At 39.5% G+C, this 19689-nt stretch overlaps 1 protein-coding gene across 7 annotated transcripts; it reads left to right on the top strand.

Annotated features, from left to right (window-relative positions):
* The first annotated feature begins 418 nt into the window (after positions 1-418).
* LOC111875365 (glutathione S-transferase C-terminal domain-containing protein homolog) lies at positions 419-19268 on the top strand. 7 transcript variants are annotated; one of them, XR_002844714.1, is made up of 4 exons: positions 419-484; positions 784-879; positions 2080-2220; positions 10784-10817. XR_002844714.1 is itself a non-coding variant. In XM_033755792.1 (4 exons), the coding sequence occupies exon 4, from the start codon at positions 16981-16983 to the stop codon at positions 18751-18753; it is 1773 nt and encodes a 590-aa protein (XP_033611683.1). In that variant the 5' UTR covers positions 419-484; positions 784-879; positions 2080-2220; positions 16656-16980; the 3' UTR covers positions 18754-19268. The 7 variants fall into 7 exon arrangements, 6 of the variants coding, with proteins under 6 accessions (XP_033611683.1, XP_023727334.1, XP_023727336.1 ...); XM_033755792.1 differs by lacking the exon at positions 10784-10817 and adding an exon at positions 16656-19268; XM_023871566.2 differs by lacking the exons at positions 419-484; positions 784-879; positions 2080-2220; positions 10784-10817 and adding exons at positions 11038-11076; positions 16656-19268.
* Positions 19269-19689: the final 421 nt, after the last annotated feature.

Genomic DNA, 19689 nt, shown 5'->3' on the forward strand with positions numbered 1-19689 from the left:
GCTTATGCAGTATATACTGAGATACTGTGGAACGCTGTGGGACGTTCATAATTCCCTTGCCTCCTCTTTGTTAAAGGATATAATCTTTCCAACTCTTGGGTACTAAAGCAATTACACAGCTTTAACAAACATTACAAAAAAATTAAACGTTAAATACTCGTAGTATGCATCTTTCGTGGCAGCACGTGTAAGAAAATACGTATTTCGAAAACATGCCGAAATCAGTCAGTACTAGCAGGACTTCATCCTGTTCATCCTTGCGTGCCTAGAAAATTTAAATATAAAATTTGAATGGTTGGCATCACTGGTTGAATTCGTGGAGGGCGGCAACTGGCTCAGGAGAAGTGGAAACTACTGCCTCTATATGTGGAGGCAGACACTACACACTGCTACACAGGGATGTCGGCCAATCAGAGAGCCTAAATGAACCAATTAGAAATCCCACAATTATATGCGATGATGGTGGTTCATTATATGCAAGTTGGTAAGTATGAATTTTGATTCGATGTGGTTGCGAAATGGAAGTAGGCATTTACGAACGAAGTTACATCTCCTTTTTAAACATATTATTTGTGTTTATGAATATTATGCCTACTACAACAAATTAAATTAGAAATATATAGAATTCTTTCGAGCCCAAAATTTTTTGAGGTTATGATGAACTGTTGTCTAAACAATATTTGTTTTATGATATGTTCTCCAACTTTCTGTTCAGTCCAAAGATTATTTCTAGAATGTTAAGGAGTTCTAAGGTTACCGTGATGGTGTTATAATTTCTTGCAGTGTAAAGGTGAAAACGAAAAGTTGCAGTGCTGCTGGGTGCTTGTCATCGAGCAGGCAAGGAGTCAAATTCTTCAACTTTCCCAAGGATCCAGAATGGTATGTGTGTTTTAATTCATGGTGTAATTACTTTATTATGTGTTGGTTAATCCAACGAAGAAATTAAGTTTAGCATATGTGTGTTCAATTTATTCAACATAACCCCAAAATTTAGAATGTGCACCAAGTTTGTAATGTTTACTGAAGAATTATTTCTATGTTTTGAGACTATTTGTTCTACTTTTAAATTCCTGGAAAGTTATTTCACTACAGCTGAAAGGGTACACCTGAACAGAGTAGCAGTCCCATGTGGCTCAGATTCTGCTTCACAGTCACTCCCACAACCTCCTGTCCCTTGAATCCCTAGCCCTCAGTTGTAACTCACAAAGACTATATTCATGTTGTATTTCCCACCACCTACAACAAGACACTGGTGCCATCCCCTGTGACACATATTCCTATTCATGCACATGGTCCTTCCTCTTCCTTTAAAATGTTTGCAGTGCAATCATTACCAACAGCAGCCACCAACTTTTGCAGTGAAAGAAACCTCGTTTCCCCTAAGCCCTGTAAATATAAATGCTTCTGATGTGGAACTCAGGCATATCAATCATTGCGGCAAGCCACAGTGCTCTAGTGGCTACAGGTAGTAACCACTGCACTCTATACTATGAATAATGTTGTGTTATGTAAGAAGTGGCTAAAGAGAATAATGAGAGCTAATTTTTGAAGTGATTGTCTTCAGAACCCAGTTGTGATCAAACAAACGTCATTGTCATCATCATTCATTACTTATGAAACTGTACATCAATATACAATTTTATTATAAATCTTATTTTACTGTCTTATATGCAACTTTTTAAGTTTTAAATTTTAAACTGATCTCAGTAGCCTATGTTAGTGGTTCCATTGTCAGACAGGTGCTTCATGGTGTCAGTTGTGATGCATGCAAGACATGCCTGACATCGGAAGTGCTGCTATCATCTAATGTCTTCATATATTTCAAGGAGTACAGTGATACAGAACAGTCTCTCGCCTGTCCTTCTGTAACTGTCCAATTTATGGGATGGTCAATTGATGTTCTGTGTATGGTTAGGGTTCTGTGAAATTTCTCACTTCCATCTCACAGTTGGAGATTTGCCCCCTGAGACACGCAGCAGGTGGCTTGGGTCAAGCTTGAAGCCAGCTGCCCATCAGTAAATCAGTCAAGTTAATGCATAACATGAGACTTGGTTATTTAGAAATTCGAAACTTTGACAGAGCGTACTTAGCGGAAACAGATCAGAAGTTAAGTGCCAGCGCGAACGCGTGAAGGAAGGGCAGCAGATCTACCTACGACCGTCACAGCAGCGCAGACGACCGCCACCGCAGCTGTCAGGGACCACACCGAAAGGGCCAAAAGTAAGTACGGACGGAGCTGCAAACTAGCTTCCAGAGCACGGAGGGGTGCCCAACACAACATTGAACACACACCACCAAGGTTAGTCAAGTGACACACATGGCCAGCCCAACACTTCGGAACCGGATTATAGAAGTGGAGCAGGTTGATAGTGAGAACATGTTGGGGGTATTTTCTGCAGCTCTGTCATTTGATCAGGGGGATCATGTTGGAATAGAGGGGTCAACTATAGCAGTAGAAGGTCAGGATGAATTAGGAGACCAGATTAGGGACATGGGGGAAATCACCAACATGGACCAGGGATCTGAGAACCACCCAAACAGGTGGAAGTGACAATACAAGCCCAAAGTGAAAATATTGCAGTTGACCCTCCTGCTGTACCGAGTTATTTACAAGACTTAGTCACCAGCATGATTGCATAGATGAAGGCTGGGAATGAAGAACTGGCCAGTAAGTTAGAGGAGAAATTAAGGGAGAATAATAAGAAACTGCAGAGTAGAGTACAGAAGAAATTAAAGGAGAGTAAGGAAGAATTGCAGAATCACGTAGAGCAGAAAATGAAGGAAAGTAATGGTCAGATGAGAGAGGAGATCCGGAGGGAGAAAACCAGAAGCTCAACCAAGAAATTTCAGTCCGAAACTTCTAAATTGTCTCACCAGGTTAGGCAACTTCAGGGTGACACGGAAAGGGAATTAACAACGGTGCAGGAGAAGCTTCAGGGAATCAGTTCGGAGTTTGAGGCCCTGCTGGAAGAGCAATCCTGGAGCAATGAGGAGCTGACTTGTGAACTCCCCAGCAAAATTCTTGAAGTCAGTTCGGAGGTAGACTTAATTAGCAATCAGGTAATTCACCTGGCCAGTGATATAGAAATAGTAAAGGGCGACCTGGTAAAATGTGCAGAGGACTTACAAAAGCGGCAGGGGGAGAGCATTGCACAGCTGAACAAAGCGTCAGAAACTGAAAAATCGGGGAACAAATGCAAGTTTGATCGACAAGTTAAAGGACAAGCTTGCCAGAGGGACTCCCATGACTTGTGGTATGGAAGTAATTGACGCTGTTCATGGCTCTCCCACTCCACCACCCACTGCTAATATGGCTAGAATAGAAAATATATCATGCAGTTGTAATTCGAATTCATGTAATGTGTGGGTGAGTGTGCTATAGATCCTGTACGCCATCACTCAGTGAACAGTTATTTCAGTTACGCTGACTTCCCATTGCCTCAGTTTGATGATAGCTTGAAGGTTAACCCGATATTTCATCTTAATCAGCTGGATGAATTCATGAGACTTAGGAGTGTGCCTAAGCCCCTTCAACTAGCACTAGCCTTTAAATCTGTAGTGTGGGTAGCCACTGTAGCATGCAACCTGAGTGATTATGACCAATTTAAGGCAGCTTCTTCTGGTAACTATTGGTCCAAATCAAAACAAATCATAGTCCGGTGCAGTTTGTACCAAGACAGATTTAGTCCCAGGTCCGGTTTATTGCTGTCCTAAAGTACGCAACCATGGCCTCTTATTTGGAACCCAGGCCCTCTGACACAGAAGTCATTGAGGCAGTCAGACACTACTTTCTGGTAGTGGTCCAGAGGGCTATGATAGGCTCCCAGCTGAGTATGGTAAGGGGGGCCCTGGACCTGTTGAAAAGGGTACAGATGATGGAAGGGGACGGGTCATACCGAGGTTCGAACCCAGTAACCCATTACCCCGATCCGACTCCCAGGGGGGATCAGTCTAGCTGTGGGGTATATGAAAGATCATGCCCCAACCAGCATTACGCGAGACGAGTACAGTACAACTGCCGGAACAATTACTGCCGCTACGATAACTGGCGTGGGCCCCCGACTCGTGGGGAGTTCGACTCATCAGCAAGGAATACTGAGCCGGTCAACAGCTGACCCACGGAAGGGAACTCTTTGAACCCCCACCTTTGCCAGCGCCAGTGGTCAATGTCCTGCTGGGAACTTGGGAAACTAGAGCAGGGTGTTGTTGAGGACCGAAGGACTCTCGCCAATAAAACCAACGAACCAACAGGTCTGCCTCACAGAGTAAGTGTTCAGGGCAAGACTTCAGTAAATGTTAATGTATCAGAAATTTTAGGTGGTGAAATCGAACCAGAGGCTGTAAGGGGATTGATATTCTTCATAAGTAAACATTTCATTCGGGAACAGTATTTCAGCTAGTGCTCTTTTAGACACAGGAAGCAACGCGAAAGACAGAAGTAGGAAGGGGACATTCGTTTGATCAAAGCTCCAGGCCATTGGACACTCGAAGTGATGAGCGGGAGTCGAAGAGAGATCATTCCCATAACTGTATTTGTGTCACCCCCAACTGTTGACAATGACCAACTTCCCACCCTTCACTAATCTGTTCATCCCAGCTGTGAATTAACTCAGACAGGAGCAGGTCGAAAAGGGGAAAAATGTCTTGTTCAGGAAGAGAGTTGTGCTTTGTATTGTGCTACTGTGAATGGTAATTATGTAGGGCAGAGTACCCTGTTAAATGGCACTGCAAGTGACCAAGTGTTAGTAGATGAAGAAGTGTATGAGGGAAAGTGTCCGAGGGAGATTTATGGCAGCCTGGTTGACAGATTATGTGAAGAAGAAACGGCTTTCCTTAAGGAAGTTAATGTAGGAAGAACAGAGAGTAACCTGCTCCACCCCACCCCGATCCAAACATCAGAACTCAACCTCCATGACTCATGCTCGTTGAAGAAGGCGGAATTGTCTGCTCTGACGAACACAAATAACAATATGAATGAGTCCCAGAAGGAATACTTGATCGATTTATTGAGTATCTATATGAAGTGTTTCACTGCCAGACCTGGCAGATGTAACATTTTTTAGTATAAATTTCAGGTAAATGAAGATAAACCTATAGTAGGGTGTTCTCGCCCAATCCACTTTGCTGTCCGCCCCACCGTTAGGGACCAGATTAGACAAATATTGCAGGATAACATTTTAGAAATTAGTAATTCACCCTGTCTTAACCCTTCGGAAACAAGAAAATTAGGATTTGTGTGGACGCTAGGAAGGTGAACCAGTACACCATCACAGATAGAGAGCGCACCCAACCCTTACAAGAATTATTGCAAAAGTTCGAAGGAGAACAGTTTATGACCACCTTAGATTTAACCTCTGCACAGAGACTACCTGAAGTACACTGCATTCTTGTTCGATTCTATGGTGTATCGGTACGCGCACACGCAGTACGGATTCCGAAATTCTGTATCCACTTTTGTCAGCCCTGAAGTTGGCCTTCAGATGAGTTCATTGTGTTTTACGTGGACGATGCCTTGGTGTTTTCTAGAAGTTTCAGGGAGCTTCTCAAGCACTTGGATATCATGCTAAATAAACTGGCGGGAGCAGGCTTTACTTTGAACACAGCTAAATGTCGATTCATATCAGGAGGAGATCAGATTTTAGAGCACATGACTGACATGAGGGAAGTGATACAAAATTTGCAGTGAAAGCGAATGAATTCTGTTAAATTTATTGATATCAAGAGATCAGGCAGTAGAATTCTCCAGAATTTGAGGAATTGCGTATGGGAAGAGTTGATCAGTAATTGCCGCGCTGGTGTGATGGCTGTGTGAATACCAACTTCTTATGTAGGTTTGTGCGCCTTTATATGGAAATATTTACAAAAAGGGATGACAGACAAGGCTTGTAAATATGTAACTTTCAGTTGGTTCCCTGATGGTAGAAACTGGCCAAAGTTATGGTCAGAATGTCACAGAAAAATATTCCATAACTTGGAGTTGTGAGGGTATGTTAGGACAATGAGAATGTTAGCCTGTATGAACCGAATTGTAGGAGAGGAGTTTCCAGCTAAGTGTAAGACCTGGTAGTGAGGAACAAGCTGTAAAGCTGAGGTTACAAAGCTAATTAGGGAGTGAAGTATTGTCCAGTGAGGCCCATAAATGTGGCAGTGTGCGAGTGAACCAGAAGTGAACTTCAAGAAAATGGACAGGACAGCGGTAGTTAAGAGAGCAAGAATAAAACAGGAACTGGTAGAAACGGGAAGTGAGCCAATAAATGAATTTAGTTGTAAGATGTAAGGGTTGAAAGTCTGAAAAATGTAGTGGAGTCAGAGAAAGAGACAACAAGGGACTGTGTATTGTCAGCCCATATAAGTATTGTCTCATTGACTGTGTGAACTTTCATTTGTGTATTTTAGAACACACTGAATGGTGCTGTTCATAGGAGAGGTGGCGAAGGCCTCATAAATTTTCATATGTGTTGAAACTGTTAAGCCTCTTGCTATTGCTGCCAGGGGCAGAACCCCAGGCTGTGGAACATTCAGTCAATTAAGGTATTGTCTATTTACATTTAGTTTTTTTTTAGGTTGAAATATTTATGCGTGGAAATGAACGAGAAGCAGCAGTAAGACAAAATATTGACTTATTCAGGCTGAGCCAGAATAGTCATAATTTCGCTTTGAAGGTTGTAACTGTCGAATTTATGGGATGGTCAATTGATGTTTTGTGTGTGGTTAGGGTTCTGTGAAATTTCTCACTTTCGTCTCACAGTTGGAGATTTACACCCTGAGACACGCAGCAGGTGACTTAGGTCAAGCCAGCTGCTCATCAGTAATTTTTTTTAATTCGCTTAGGGGAGGGGGTGGAGTCCAACTGGGTCCACTTGGCATGACGGCCACTGATTGGCCTATTGTAGCCTGCCCCGGGTGATTATGATGATGGAGAATTTGGTGGGATGAAGATTGGCATGGGAAACCGAAGTACTCGGATAAATCCCGCCCCAGCGCCACTTTGTCCACCACAAATCCCACCTGATCAGACCCGTGATCGAACCCGGGCCACCGTGGTGGGAAGCCAGTGACTAACCGTGCCCATCAGTAAATCAGTCAAGTTAAGCATAACATGAGACCAGGTTCTTTAGAAATTTGGAACTTTGACAGGTGAAGTCATAATTTTAGCAAAGTCGTTTTATGCTACCCCAAGTTCCAGTTTGACAACCACGCAGCAGGTGGCGAAGTTCACCCGTAAACTCTGCACGCATGGGTATTTCTTTTTCTAATTGGAGGAGATAGATTAAGCAACCTCCCAGCCTGCCTGGTCCAGCCAATCAAAATCTGAAGTGGGACATCCATTGCCTGAATTTTGTGTAACATATTTACCATTCAGAGCGTGCTTGGTGGAGAACTCTGAAATTTACATTCACCGGGGGAACACATGTTCTGGTCCCCGTATATACACTCTGTAGTGCCTATTGACCTGTGTGTCTTAGCAACTAGTAAAGGAGCCTCAATCCACCAATCAGTTAAGTGGATCACTATGGTAGAGATGTCATTGAATAGTACAGCTTGAATAAAGACTTTAAACTGCTAATTTGTTTTGAGTGTGACTTTCCTACGCCTAAAGCCCCACTAATCACCCAAGTCGTGACCAGTCAATACTACCTGAGATGAGTAGAATTTCTCTGCTGGAGCTAGTAACACCAAAGAACGGTTACACTTCTGAGATGTTGGTGTGGAGGCTGTTGGTACTGCTGTAACTCTAATGGTATCTATGATGGCAGAGGTGGCCCACTTCAATTTGTGGAGCAGCATATCACAGCTGCCATTAAGAGCACCGTTGACTTCAAGTTGATTAAGCGTACTAGTTGTTCACTTCACTACCCATGAATAGTAGATGGTATTGTGAGATGTCTCACAAGAATTTACATTCCTTGGTGGGATAAGCAAACAGACAGCCAGACAGAGGGCCACAGAGAGGAAGCTGAAGATACTGACACATCAGTAAGTCATTAGGAAAGTAATCTTTGCCTTCTAATATCCTACCCATACTAACCCTAGAAATCGGCAGTTATTGAATTACTGGAATAATATATGCCAACTGCTCACATGAGCATCAATAGATATTTCATAAGTTGGAGAAAGTAACCCTGGTGACAAGCAACTGCAACTACCATGCCTTCACATGCTCTTGTCTCAAACCTCTGGTACTGAGTAATTTGTTGACAACACTGTCACCTACAGTCAGATTAAATACAAGAAACTATTCTGATCTTCAGCTCCATTTCTTCTTTGCTTTGCAGACCCGTTTCCTTCTTCTCAGTATATTAAAAGATCATTGTCAGAAGATGGTCAGAGTTCATTCTCCCCTGTATCTTTAAGTAATTATATTTCAATCAAGAATTGTGTGGCAAATTTTTTCCAACACACATGGTTCTTGTTTATGTGTGGGTAAGAAAGAAGTGACATTACTTTATAATTGACTTGCAGTCTTCAGGTTACCTGATTCAGCATGAAACACCAAAGAGCAGAATCAATGTCAGGATTCACTGTGTATTTTGTAATTAAGTTTATTGTCTACTTCCTAGGTAGTAAGTTTTGGTTAATAGTGTTTACATATTTTATTCATCTAATTTGTCATTATGGATATATTCCTTTGGCCATTGCATTATTTTGGCCATGTTATCGTGTTCAACATTGAACTTGTTAACATATATATATCAGATTTTCAAAGTTCATTATATTCCATCAGTTATTTTATTATGTTCGCCATATTATTGTGTTCAGCATTGAACTTGTGAACGTGTATATATTTAAGTTTTTCAAGGTTCATTATATTCCTTCTGTAATTTCATTATGTTGGCCATATTATTGTGTTCAGCATAGAACTTATGGACATATATATATATATATCAGACTTTCAACGTTCATTATATTCGTTCAGCTATTTTATTAGTTTGGCCACATTATTATGTTTAGTATTGAATTTGGAAATATGAGCATGTTTCAGATCATGAGGTTTGTCAGAGTTCTACAATTATTTGATTGCTTTCCATATATTATTAAATGCAATCTTAATCTTGTTAACAAGAGTGTATATCAGATTCTTGAGTTTCATTATACTACTGAAATTAATAACAAATGGAAACCCCAGTATTATTGCTCCCAATACATGATTAATTATACATAATTAAATACACATTAATGTAACTGAAAAGCTATGTTCTGTGTAGCTTTCAAGTGTTAAGTTGTAAGCAAAGTTATGAAGTTGAATACAAGTATCTCTGATGGAAACAAAATTTTCTTTCAAGTTTACCCACCATCAGCTTTCCTAAACAGAAGTATTCTATGTATGTTATAGTTCAAATGTCCATTGCATTTCAGTAAGGGGGTGTTGAATTGATGTAAATGAAATGTTCATACTTTACAGGCACTGATGAGAAACTTTCTCCTGATAAATACTCATGCTCATGCCCCTCCAGATGGTTTTAAGTGAAGTCATATTAAACTCAGTTTGAAGACAAAGAACACTCAATGAAGTAGAAACCACAGCAGTACAAGAGGCCAGGGTTGCAAATTTTTGTAGCTATTCATGTGAACTAGTGGTTCTTTGGGAGGGAGCAGTACACAAATTCTGGTGGTATAGTAGCATACCTTCTTAACGACCGAGGTCTCGGTACTGGCTGCAGCCTTGTGTATCAATAGGTTTGCCTCTAGGCACTGTGGCAGCAGTGATGCTTTCATAATGTCACGGTGGCTATGTTGCCCTCCAATAGCATTGAGCGCATTGAGTTACTCTGCTGTTCCATGGTAGGTATTACAGCAGCCGATAGCAGCAGTTTTTGTTTATAACGGCATATCGGGTTGAGGTTGTAGATAATGCTAATCGTGTGTTTTTTGGTGATCTAAAGAAATTTGAAAGTGCTCTTGCTTTTGAATGTTTTGTTCGTCAACATTTATGCAATTGTTATATACAAAATGATTGAATCTTGCACAAAAAGGCGAATGATCTTGGCTATCACATTTCTAGAAGGGCAAGTAAATTAATTTTATTTTTCTTCTGTAGCATTAGAGTGTTTAAAGCTTACAATAAAACATACGTGCCAGAAGCATGTTGTGTACGGTAGATTAAGTAGTGTTTTTTTAAGTGTATGCAGTGGGTATTAGGTTAAAATGTAGAGAACGGTTAGGTTGCCCCCACAGAAACAGCGCCCAGGGTGGTTTTGATCCCAGTTTGTTTTCTAGCTGAGAGTTTGAATGGCTAAATTCTAGTTCATGGAGGCACCAAGCAGGATATCACACACGTCTTCACTGCTCCTGACTGATGGTGTGTCAATGTCACAAAATACAACTATACAGGTACATGCCTTTACCTGTAATCAACTTATTGTTTGTAAGATTTGAGGCTTTCACGGCGGTGACTATGAAGAAAGCAGTCTTCTGGGATTTGGCACCGTGTATATGTGGTGTTAACCGACGTTTCGGAGGAACGTATCGCCTCCATCTTCAGGGTAGAAGAAAAAGTATAAGAAATCTGCAAGCGTCAAGACCGTGAGAACGGTAAAAGCAGTCTTTTTTCTTTTTCTTCTACCCTGAAGATGGAGGCGATACGTTCCTCCGAAACGTCGGTTAACACCACATATGCACGGTGCCAAATCCCAGAAAACTGCTTTCTTCAACTTATTGTTTCATATATGATACTGTAAGGCTTGCTACTATTCAATCCAGAACCTTTAGTCTCCCCTTCTGCTGTCTAAAAACATAAAAATAAAATGTACAAAACTATAATTTTTCCTCTGGTTCTGTATAGGTGTGAAACTTGGTCTCTGACGTTAAGGAGGAACATAGACTGAGGGTGTTTGAGAACAGAGTGCTGAGGAGAATATTTGGATCGAAGAGAGAAGAGGTGACGGGAGGATGAAGAAAACTGCATAATGAAGAGCTTCATAACTTGTACCCTTCGCCAAGTGTAATGAGAATGGCCAAGTCAAGGAGGATGAAATGGGCATGGCATGTAGAATGAATGGGGGAGAAGAGGAATACATATAAGATATTGGTGGGAAAGCCAAAAGGAAAGAGACCACTAGGAAGACCAAGATGTAGGTGGGTGGACAATATTAAAATGGATCTTACAGAGATAGGATGGGGTGTTATGGACTAGATTGGTTTGGCTCAGGATAGGGACCAGTGAAGCCGTGCCATAGCTCAAGCGGTTAGTCACTGGCTTCCTATCGCGGAGGCCTGGGTTCGATCCCAGGTCTGGTCAAGTGGGATTTGTGGTGAACAGAGTGGCACTGGGGCGGGTTTTCTCATAGTACTTCGGTTTCCCCTGCCAGTCTTTATTCTGCCAATTGCTCCACAATCACCCTCACCTATCGTCTGGGGTTGGTACAATAGGCCAGAAGTGGCCGCAGTACAAGGGACTTAGTCCCACCCCACTCATCATCATCATCAGTAATCTGTCAAGACCACAGGTCCACAGTCTCTTCCAAAACAATTCCTCCACTTAATGTGATCTAGAGCTTTCTCCTTCAAATGACAGTATCCTCTTCTGTCCCCAAGGTCATCCAGCATCTTCTTACGTCTTCTTCCTCGTCTTCTTGTCACTTCTATCCGCCCATCTATCTTTCCTTCGATAGCTTCTTTTAGAAGGCAGTTTCTGCGTAAAACATGACCAATCCAATTAGCCTTCCGTTTTCTTATTTCATGTAGGATATTCCTCTGCTCACTGACTCTAATTAACACTTCTTCATTTCTCACATAATCGGTCCAACTGATCTTCTCCATTCTTCTCCAACACCACATTTCGAAACTTTCCAGATGTTTCTGATCTACTGCCCTAAGTGTCCATGTTTCAGCCCCATACAGAGCTATGCTCCAAATGTAGCATTTCACTAGTTTCTTCCTCAAATTTAAGTCCAATTTGCTGGTAAAAAGATTCTTCTTCTTGCTAAATGCAGCTTTTGCCATGGCAATCCTGGATCTAATTTCACACGTACACCTTCCATCATCTGTTAACAAGCTACCCAAATATTTAAAACATTTCACATTCTCCGGTTGTTTTTGGTCTATCTTTATTGTGACTGGGGTTGGTTGTCTTGAAATTTTCATTACTTTTGTTTTCTCCACATTCATTTCCATGCCATAGCACCTTCCAGTTTCAATTAGTCTATCAATCATGCCCTGTAGCACAGACTAGCAATTAAAAAAAAAGTAGGGACCAGTGAAGGGCTGTTGTAAACACAGTAATGAACCTTTGGGTTCCATAAAATGCTGGGAAGTTCAGGAGTAGCTGCACAATTGGCGGCTTTTCAGGAATGGCTCAGCTCCACGAGTGTGTGAGTGATATGATACAGTAACCTTTGCAATTAATGTGGCTGTAAAAACTACAAATGTTTAGAATTGCATATTGTGGTGAGATTTCTTGTAAGCTAAGCTACTGTGACCTAGCACAACAAAATCTACCTAAGAAGGAAGGAGTAGTGTAGAAGTTACCTAGAAACATTTGCACTTAATCCAGAAAACACTATCTTTTGGAGAAATGATGTGTATTTGGAATTTTCCCTGTCTGAAACCAGCAAGGTGAGCTCATGTAGATTATAACTTCAGTATAAGTTAGTAAGGGAAATTGAAACTATTAGTAATTTTTTTTTTTTTTTTTAAGGAAATTTTCAGCCTTAATTGGGCAGTATGTGATGTATATTTACTCTCACTTTCAATAAGAAAATAGTGCCGCTAGGTATGTTCCCAGGATCATGTTTTTAAGTTCCTTACCATATGTTTCAAGCATAATAACTCTAAATGTTTGGGGTGGGAGCATTGGTACCACTACTAGGACCCTGAAGGTTGTATCGTATCATACCTCTTAAATGCGTGTATATGCAGTTGTCATTTGAAGTGATTGATTGGGTAAGTAGAATAAGATGGTGATCACTTGAAATAAATTTGATGACAATTGTAGTTAGACATGTGTGGTACCAGATTAGAAGTATGTACACATTTTGTACGACGTGTGTCCTGTAAGCTTATTTGATACCACCATACAAAAGGTAATGGTAAAGTTGTCCCTGTGCTTAGCTAATTAAGCACTATGCCTTCAAGATGTATGGGGAAGTGAATATATAGATCCCATGTTTTCTTGATCTCGTCACTAGTTGGAGGTGAGTGGTCAGCTTCACACCTTGCCGCTTTACCCCCGGAAAGAGCCCCTGGTACCTACTGGATAGGAGGCTGGGTGGGCCCCAGAACCTGTCTCTACATGCAGAAGAGAAATTTTTTGACACTACTGGAATTCAAACTCCAACCTCTCACCTGTTGCTGTACCAACTACGCTGCCCCAACTCGATACCAGCATGGTTTTATGATAATTTGCATGGTGTGTTATTTTTGTTACTTCCATGTGGATCAGATGATAAGTAAGAATCAGTGTTCAGTCTAAACCTGCTTTATTAAGACTGACTTTCTGATACACAAGGGCGTTTTATATATATTCACACACATAACCATGGTAACACATAACAATAGAGAGATTCTGTTTTTACACACATAACAGTAGAGAAATTAGGAACAGCGCATGTAGCGCAGTCTGTTGTTAAAATTGTTTACTATGATGTTGCCAACTCTAGCATTATATTTTAACATTAGAGAGTTGCCAACATAACATGGTGGTGGTGTGTATGTTTGGGGGTGAAGTGAACTTTTTTTAGTTTCAGCTGACATGCATTAGTATAGTAATGACTGCTCATGAGCTAGACAGACTGGATTAAATTCCCAGGTGTGAGAATATTTCTCATACCCACCATGTCCAGATCAGTTCTGGCACTTAACCGGCATCCTGTTCAATGAACACGGGGCTGGAGCACAAAGTTGACCACTTATCACTGCCTCCCAAGGTAAACTTCCACTCCCCTGAATGTCGTCACAGCATGATGCTAACCAACCACAACAGTTATAAATTTTTTGAAAGCAAAATTGATAATTTTATTAACATATTTATGTATTAATTTATATATTTATTTATTTATTTATGGTTTATTTAATGATGTTATCATTAGCTCAGCCTATCATGGGATGGTAGGATGATTAGTGAATAATGAATTGAAAAGGATGTTGAAGGACATGGTCATGACTGTAGAGAATCATGAATACCTGGTGTTCTGAGCAAGATTTGAATTTGAGATGTACCAAGTACAGAACAGGAGTACTTTCCACTTGAACACAGTGTTTCATATTCTGCCGTATTTTCAATGTATTTATGATATTTATGAAAATTTATGAACTTTATATCTACTGTACATGTACTTTAGATATACTTAGATATACATGTACTTTAAAATCATTCCCGTCTGAATTAAATGGGAGGTCAAGTAGTTCAACTTTGGTGATAAGCATAGAGTAGTGAGTTAATAACTTTTAATTTATACACATTATACAAGGTAACATCTTTGCTTTTGCACTGCGCTACTGTTAGAGGCCATTAATGTTTTTGGGAAGAAGTGACTGGATTGAGTTTATATACGGGTATATGAGGTCTGAGTAAGATTCTACGATATCTGTAAATTTTATGTCGATTCCTCCTGTGGATGGTGACATTCATTTCGTTTCCTAAGGTATGTGTATAAAACATTCGTAAACCATTCTGTAGTAAGCTGTGTCCAATGTGATTCATATTTTTAAGTAGTGTTGTGATAGAGTTTGACTCTAGAATATCTATTAGTCTTCTCTGAAGTGAGCAAACTTCCATGTATTTCACTTAATACATATAATATGTATTGAGGTGTCAGATATACATTGAAGTTGCTGCAGATGCAATAATGAAATTGTTTCGCTTATCTGGTAAGAGTGTTTGAGATTTGGGGTTTGCATGGCAGTAAAAATTTAGATTGTTGTTGTATGGTTTATGTCACTTATTATTTTATTATTATTTCTTCCTTATTCCATTACATCTATAGTAGGATAAAGCCTTAGATACAGAATTGTATCAATTTATCTCGCTAATACTATCAAGCAATTGTCAAAAAGACTTATAATATATGACAATGTTTGTTTACATCATAATACAATTACTCTCTAGCACAGTACACTCAAAATTATCATTTAAAATAAAAATTTAAGATAAAAGTTTCCATCAAAAGTAACAGAATATTTTGGTCATATAGCTTTAACATATACAACAAATCCAACATATAAAAACATTCAATTATAAGTATGGTTATCGTACATTCACAATGATTATCCATTTACTGTACTACTCAACATCTTATATATTTATATAGTTGTATAATCATTATCTCTTAAAAAATTCATCCAGTGTATGAAAAGAATTTAAATAAAGAAATTCCTTTAAATTGTATTTAAACTTATTTATATCATTAGAAGTTACCTTAATGTTATTAGGTAGTGCATTGTAAATCCTTATGGCCATGTGAATTACCCCATTACCATATTTTGCCAAATTTACCTGGCTCATATGTATTTCCATATTACAAGTATATCTAGTATTTATTTCATAGCAATCCCTATTTGTATCAAATATGTCTCTCTTTTTTACTACAAACATCAGCAGAGAGTATATACTGTGATCTTAAAGGAAATATATTCATATTCCTAAACTGTTCTCTGCATGACTCCCTGTAGCCACATCCTTTTATTATTCTTATAACTCTCTTTTGTATCTTAAAAACTCTTTCTGCATGTGTTGAGTTACCCCAAAACATTACTCCATATGTCATAACAGAATGGAAGTATGAATAATAAACACTTTTTAGTGTTTTTACAGACACCATTGGTTTTACATTTCTTATCATACAAGAAGCTGTATTTAATTTCTTTATTATCTCCTCTATATGTCTATCCCAAGTTATATCATTTGGATAGTCAGGCCAAGAAATTTTATGTGATTTGGCCATATATCGTCATCTGCAGCTGTCTCAGTGTATTGAAACTGCTACACTGCTCAGATGTGCACTAAAACCACACACTGCAGTCCACTCGTAAGGGGCGTCATCCACTTGTTTAGAGCTGTGTGATTTATTCCAGATGTTTTATTTCAGCAGCTTGTGTTTATGTTAGTTAGCCTGTTGTTTGCTACACCTGCAATCTGCAATATGCCCCTTGCTTGTATGTTGTTCCTTCTAGCAGCATGTGGTGTTGTCTAGTCACTAGTGCCTAGTGAAGACAGATTGCATAGTTGCATATTTAGTTCATTAGAATTCCCCTAGGGGCAGAGATAGATTTGTATGGTAATAAGAGCACCAAGTGTTGAAGTAGAAAACCTTTTCAAAGAATTCAAATGTATTACAAATACCGTGGGAAGTTCACAGTGAGAAAATGAATACATGAAATGATAGCCTGAAATTCCTCTTTAATTTCATACCAAAAGAATTACTTTACATGAAAAACAATGGTTCAAAATACACGCTGAAACTTAGCGCTACACTATGCATGTCAGGTATGGTCTTCGGCAACATGTGACAGAAGTCGTTAGCGTGCCATGCACAAACTAAGGCACTGAAGGGTTAAATTGATAGTCACCTCCTGAATATTCTCTTTGCCACTGGCAAGTTGGTGACCATGTGCCACAAATTCTTTTTCTGTGCCTTGTTATTTAATTTTAATGGCAACATGTTAGGAAATGTGTTATTGTAGAGTTATTTTATTCTAATGACAGATTTTATTTTCAGATGCGATGAAGTGACATAGTTAGAAGAACACAATTTCTGGCTGTTTGAAGGGTCAGTGTTTATAGTGGGTGTTATTTCAACAACTGCTGTGTTCACATGCCAGAGAATTTTATACCATCAGATGTTGAGAAGAATTCAAAGAGCCCGTGGTGTATAAGCTGGTCCTTGGAAGTTGATTAAAAATCGTACAGATTTGAACTAGAGTTTTAAAATTACAAATTTTGTCAGTAGTCACGGAAGAACTAGTACAAGTGAACTGTAAAGAGAGAAAATATTTGAAATTATAGGTTATTATGAGAAAGACTTCCCTGTAACCGAAGTAGCTATGGATGAATTATATCTGCAAATATTATCAGAACCAGTGGGGGGTTTTGCTGCAGTGCCATTGGATACACTGATTACATTATTTACTTTGAAATATTGTAGACAGTCAGAAAATTATTTGATATTTGTTCTGAAGCCTGGCCATAAGCCATCATTTAATGTTAAGATTAGAGGTTTTACTTTTGAATTAATTAAGGAAAAAGACATAGCAGATATTGTCAGAACATGTCAGTTGCCCATAATGCTTGTAGGAGATGGTACTACTTGTGTTGCGGGTTTGTGTGCTGTATTGCGGCGAGTTGTAAAAAGTGCTGTAATGCAGATATCAGGACATAGATGTCGTTCTCTTCTGGGATTTCGACAGGGCTGTCTAATGGCATGTGCTGAGTTTTCAGTATGGACCCGGTTCTGTGAAGTAGACATTATAAATACTGTGAGAAATTTCATGTGCAAAGATTTTCTTCCTAATTCAGTGACGCTTCCAGAAGATGTGGCACGTTTTGAAATTCATATGGGCCAACCATTACGTATTCACAATGTTCATAAGAGGAACCAAGATTACATTAATTCTAAAGGTGTGACTTGTTTAAAATCAAAAAATATGACCCAGAACATGACAGAAGGAAAGCATATTGAGGGGGGACAGAATCTGGAAATAGAGTTGGAGCATTGTTTTGCTGAGGGGCCAGTGATGACCCTGGCTGATATTATAATTTTCCCTTGTATGCACATAATCTTGCAGATTGTTCGTAATGTGTATTTGCAGTCGTACATTCCTTTAACAATGCAATGGTATGAGCGCGTAAAAGTACAAGATGGTGTAGAAGAAGCAATTGGTATCATCAGAGATATTCCTAATAAGATTGTAGATGATCTGTATGTTAAGTATATATTACCTGATGTTCCCAAACAGAGCTTGTATAAAAGTGATCCAAAAAGGTACAAGCCAAGGAATCGCATATTTACAAGGCAGGAGGATGTGGAATCCTCACTAAAAGTGGTGGGAGAACTAGGTATAATTGTGGAGTGGCAGCAATATCCATTTGGCTGTGAATTAGAATTTGATTGGGGTGCAATTCCATATGATGCTCACCCAGAAGGAGGACAGTTGCCAGCATTTCGCATGGAAAGGAAAGGCCAGCAACTTGAAAATCTGGTTAAAGCTGTATTGAAAGTAGCAAAGCCTGGTCATACCATAGTAGACTTTTGTTCAGGAAGTGGCCATCTTGGTATCATACTCGCTTACCTGTTGCCACGTTGTCGGATAATACTGTTAGAAAACAAAGAAGAGTCCCTTGCAAGAGCCTGTCATAGAGTTGTGAAGTTAAAATTAACTAATGTTACATTTTGCCAGTGTAATCTTGATTATTTCTGTGGGGAATTTGATGTAGGTGTATCATTACATGCCTGTGGAGTGGCTACAGATCTAGTAATTCAACGATGTATCAGTCAGAATGCAGTGTTCATTTGCTGCCCCTGTTGCTATGGTTCAGTTCAAAACAATCATATCTTAACATACCCACGTAGCAAGGTTTTTCGAGATTCTGCATTGTCTCTCCATGAGTATTTGGTATTGGGACACTCGGCTGACCAAACTCATGATGAACATAATGCCAAAACCGATCAGGGGAAAACATGTATGGGCATAATTGACACTGATCGATGCCTGCAGGCTAAAGAAGCTGGCTATGCAGTAACTCTAGCAAAATTAATTCCAGAAACTTGTACACCAAAAAATAATTTGCTGGTTGGGATACCACAAAACTGGCAATGATTTAGAAGATGTATTTTAATATATGTCATTTAGCCAGTCCCCTTCAAAGTAGTTATTGTGCGCATGGAAATTTAGTAACATGACCGAGGTTTGTGACATTCCTATAGTCCTGTGAACTTATTCCAAAACATGCTTTACAGAATGTTTTCTGTAAACATAATATAACTGGCATGTGAATTGCTTTTCATGGCATAATAACACGTTCGATAGTATAGTTTGACCAGGTGAAGCCAGTGTTCGTACTGATGGTTCTGAATCCAGAAGTGGCATGTTTGCTTGTTAATTGCTTCTGTGAACTATAATAAAGTAACATCTATTTCAGGGTACTCTATTTTTAGTACATCCAATGTAAAAATTATGAGCTGTAACAAGTATTTTGTTTTAGTTAGTACTGTTAATTTAATTATGTTAAGAATTTTTTAAGAGAGTACTTTTACAAGGGTTTCACTATAATGAGTGCTCTCATCTCTTTTTTGGAATTATGTAAACACACATTAAATAACATGGCTTAGCCTCTAATTTCTGTTTGTCAAGTCATATGAGCACTTGTCTGACACAGCATTCTCATTTCGTGTCTCCCATTACAAGCAGGGGGAAGGGGGAGTAGAGGGAGAACATTTGTTTCTCCTTCTCAAAAGCATACACAGGAGGGTTGTTGCCAGTCCATCATAGAATATCAGAAAGAAATGTTAAAATATTATTTTGTTCATACAAAGCCATGGTCTGGTATGGTCAAGCCTTTTTTCACCCTACAGGACTGGCCATGACTGTTCCAGCCCCACCTACACTCAGAAATGATATTCCATTATTTGTGGCAGCTTTATATAGCTAGACATCCGAGCCAAGATAGCTCAGTCGGTATAGCAATTGGCTATGGGCTGGATGACTGAGGGGTCAGAGTTCAAGTCCCAGTGGGATCAAGAATTTTCTCTTCTC

The sequence above is a fragment of the Cryptotermes secundus genome, unplaced genomic scaffold (assembly GCF_002891405.2).
Source record: "Cryptotermes secundus unplaced genomic scaffold, Csec_1.0 scaffold2174, whole genome shotgun sequence".
Lineage (NCBI taxonomy): Eukaryota > Metazoa > Arthropoda > Insecta > Blattodea > Kalotermitidae > Cryptotermes > Cryptotermes secundus.

Bases quoted from the DNA above. Each gene is read 5' to 3' on its own strand.
- LOC111875365 (XM_033755792.1), top strand. From the start codon at position 16,981: ATGGATGAATTATATCTGCAAATATTATCAGAACCAGTGGGGGGTTTT.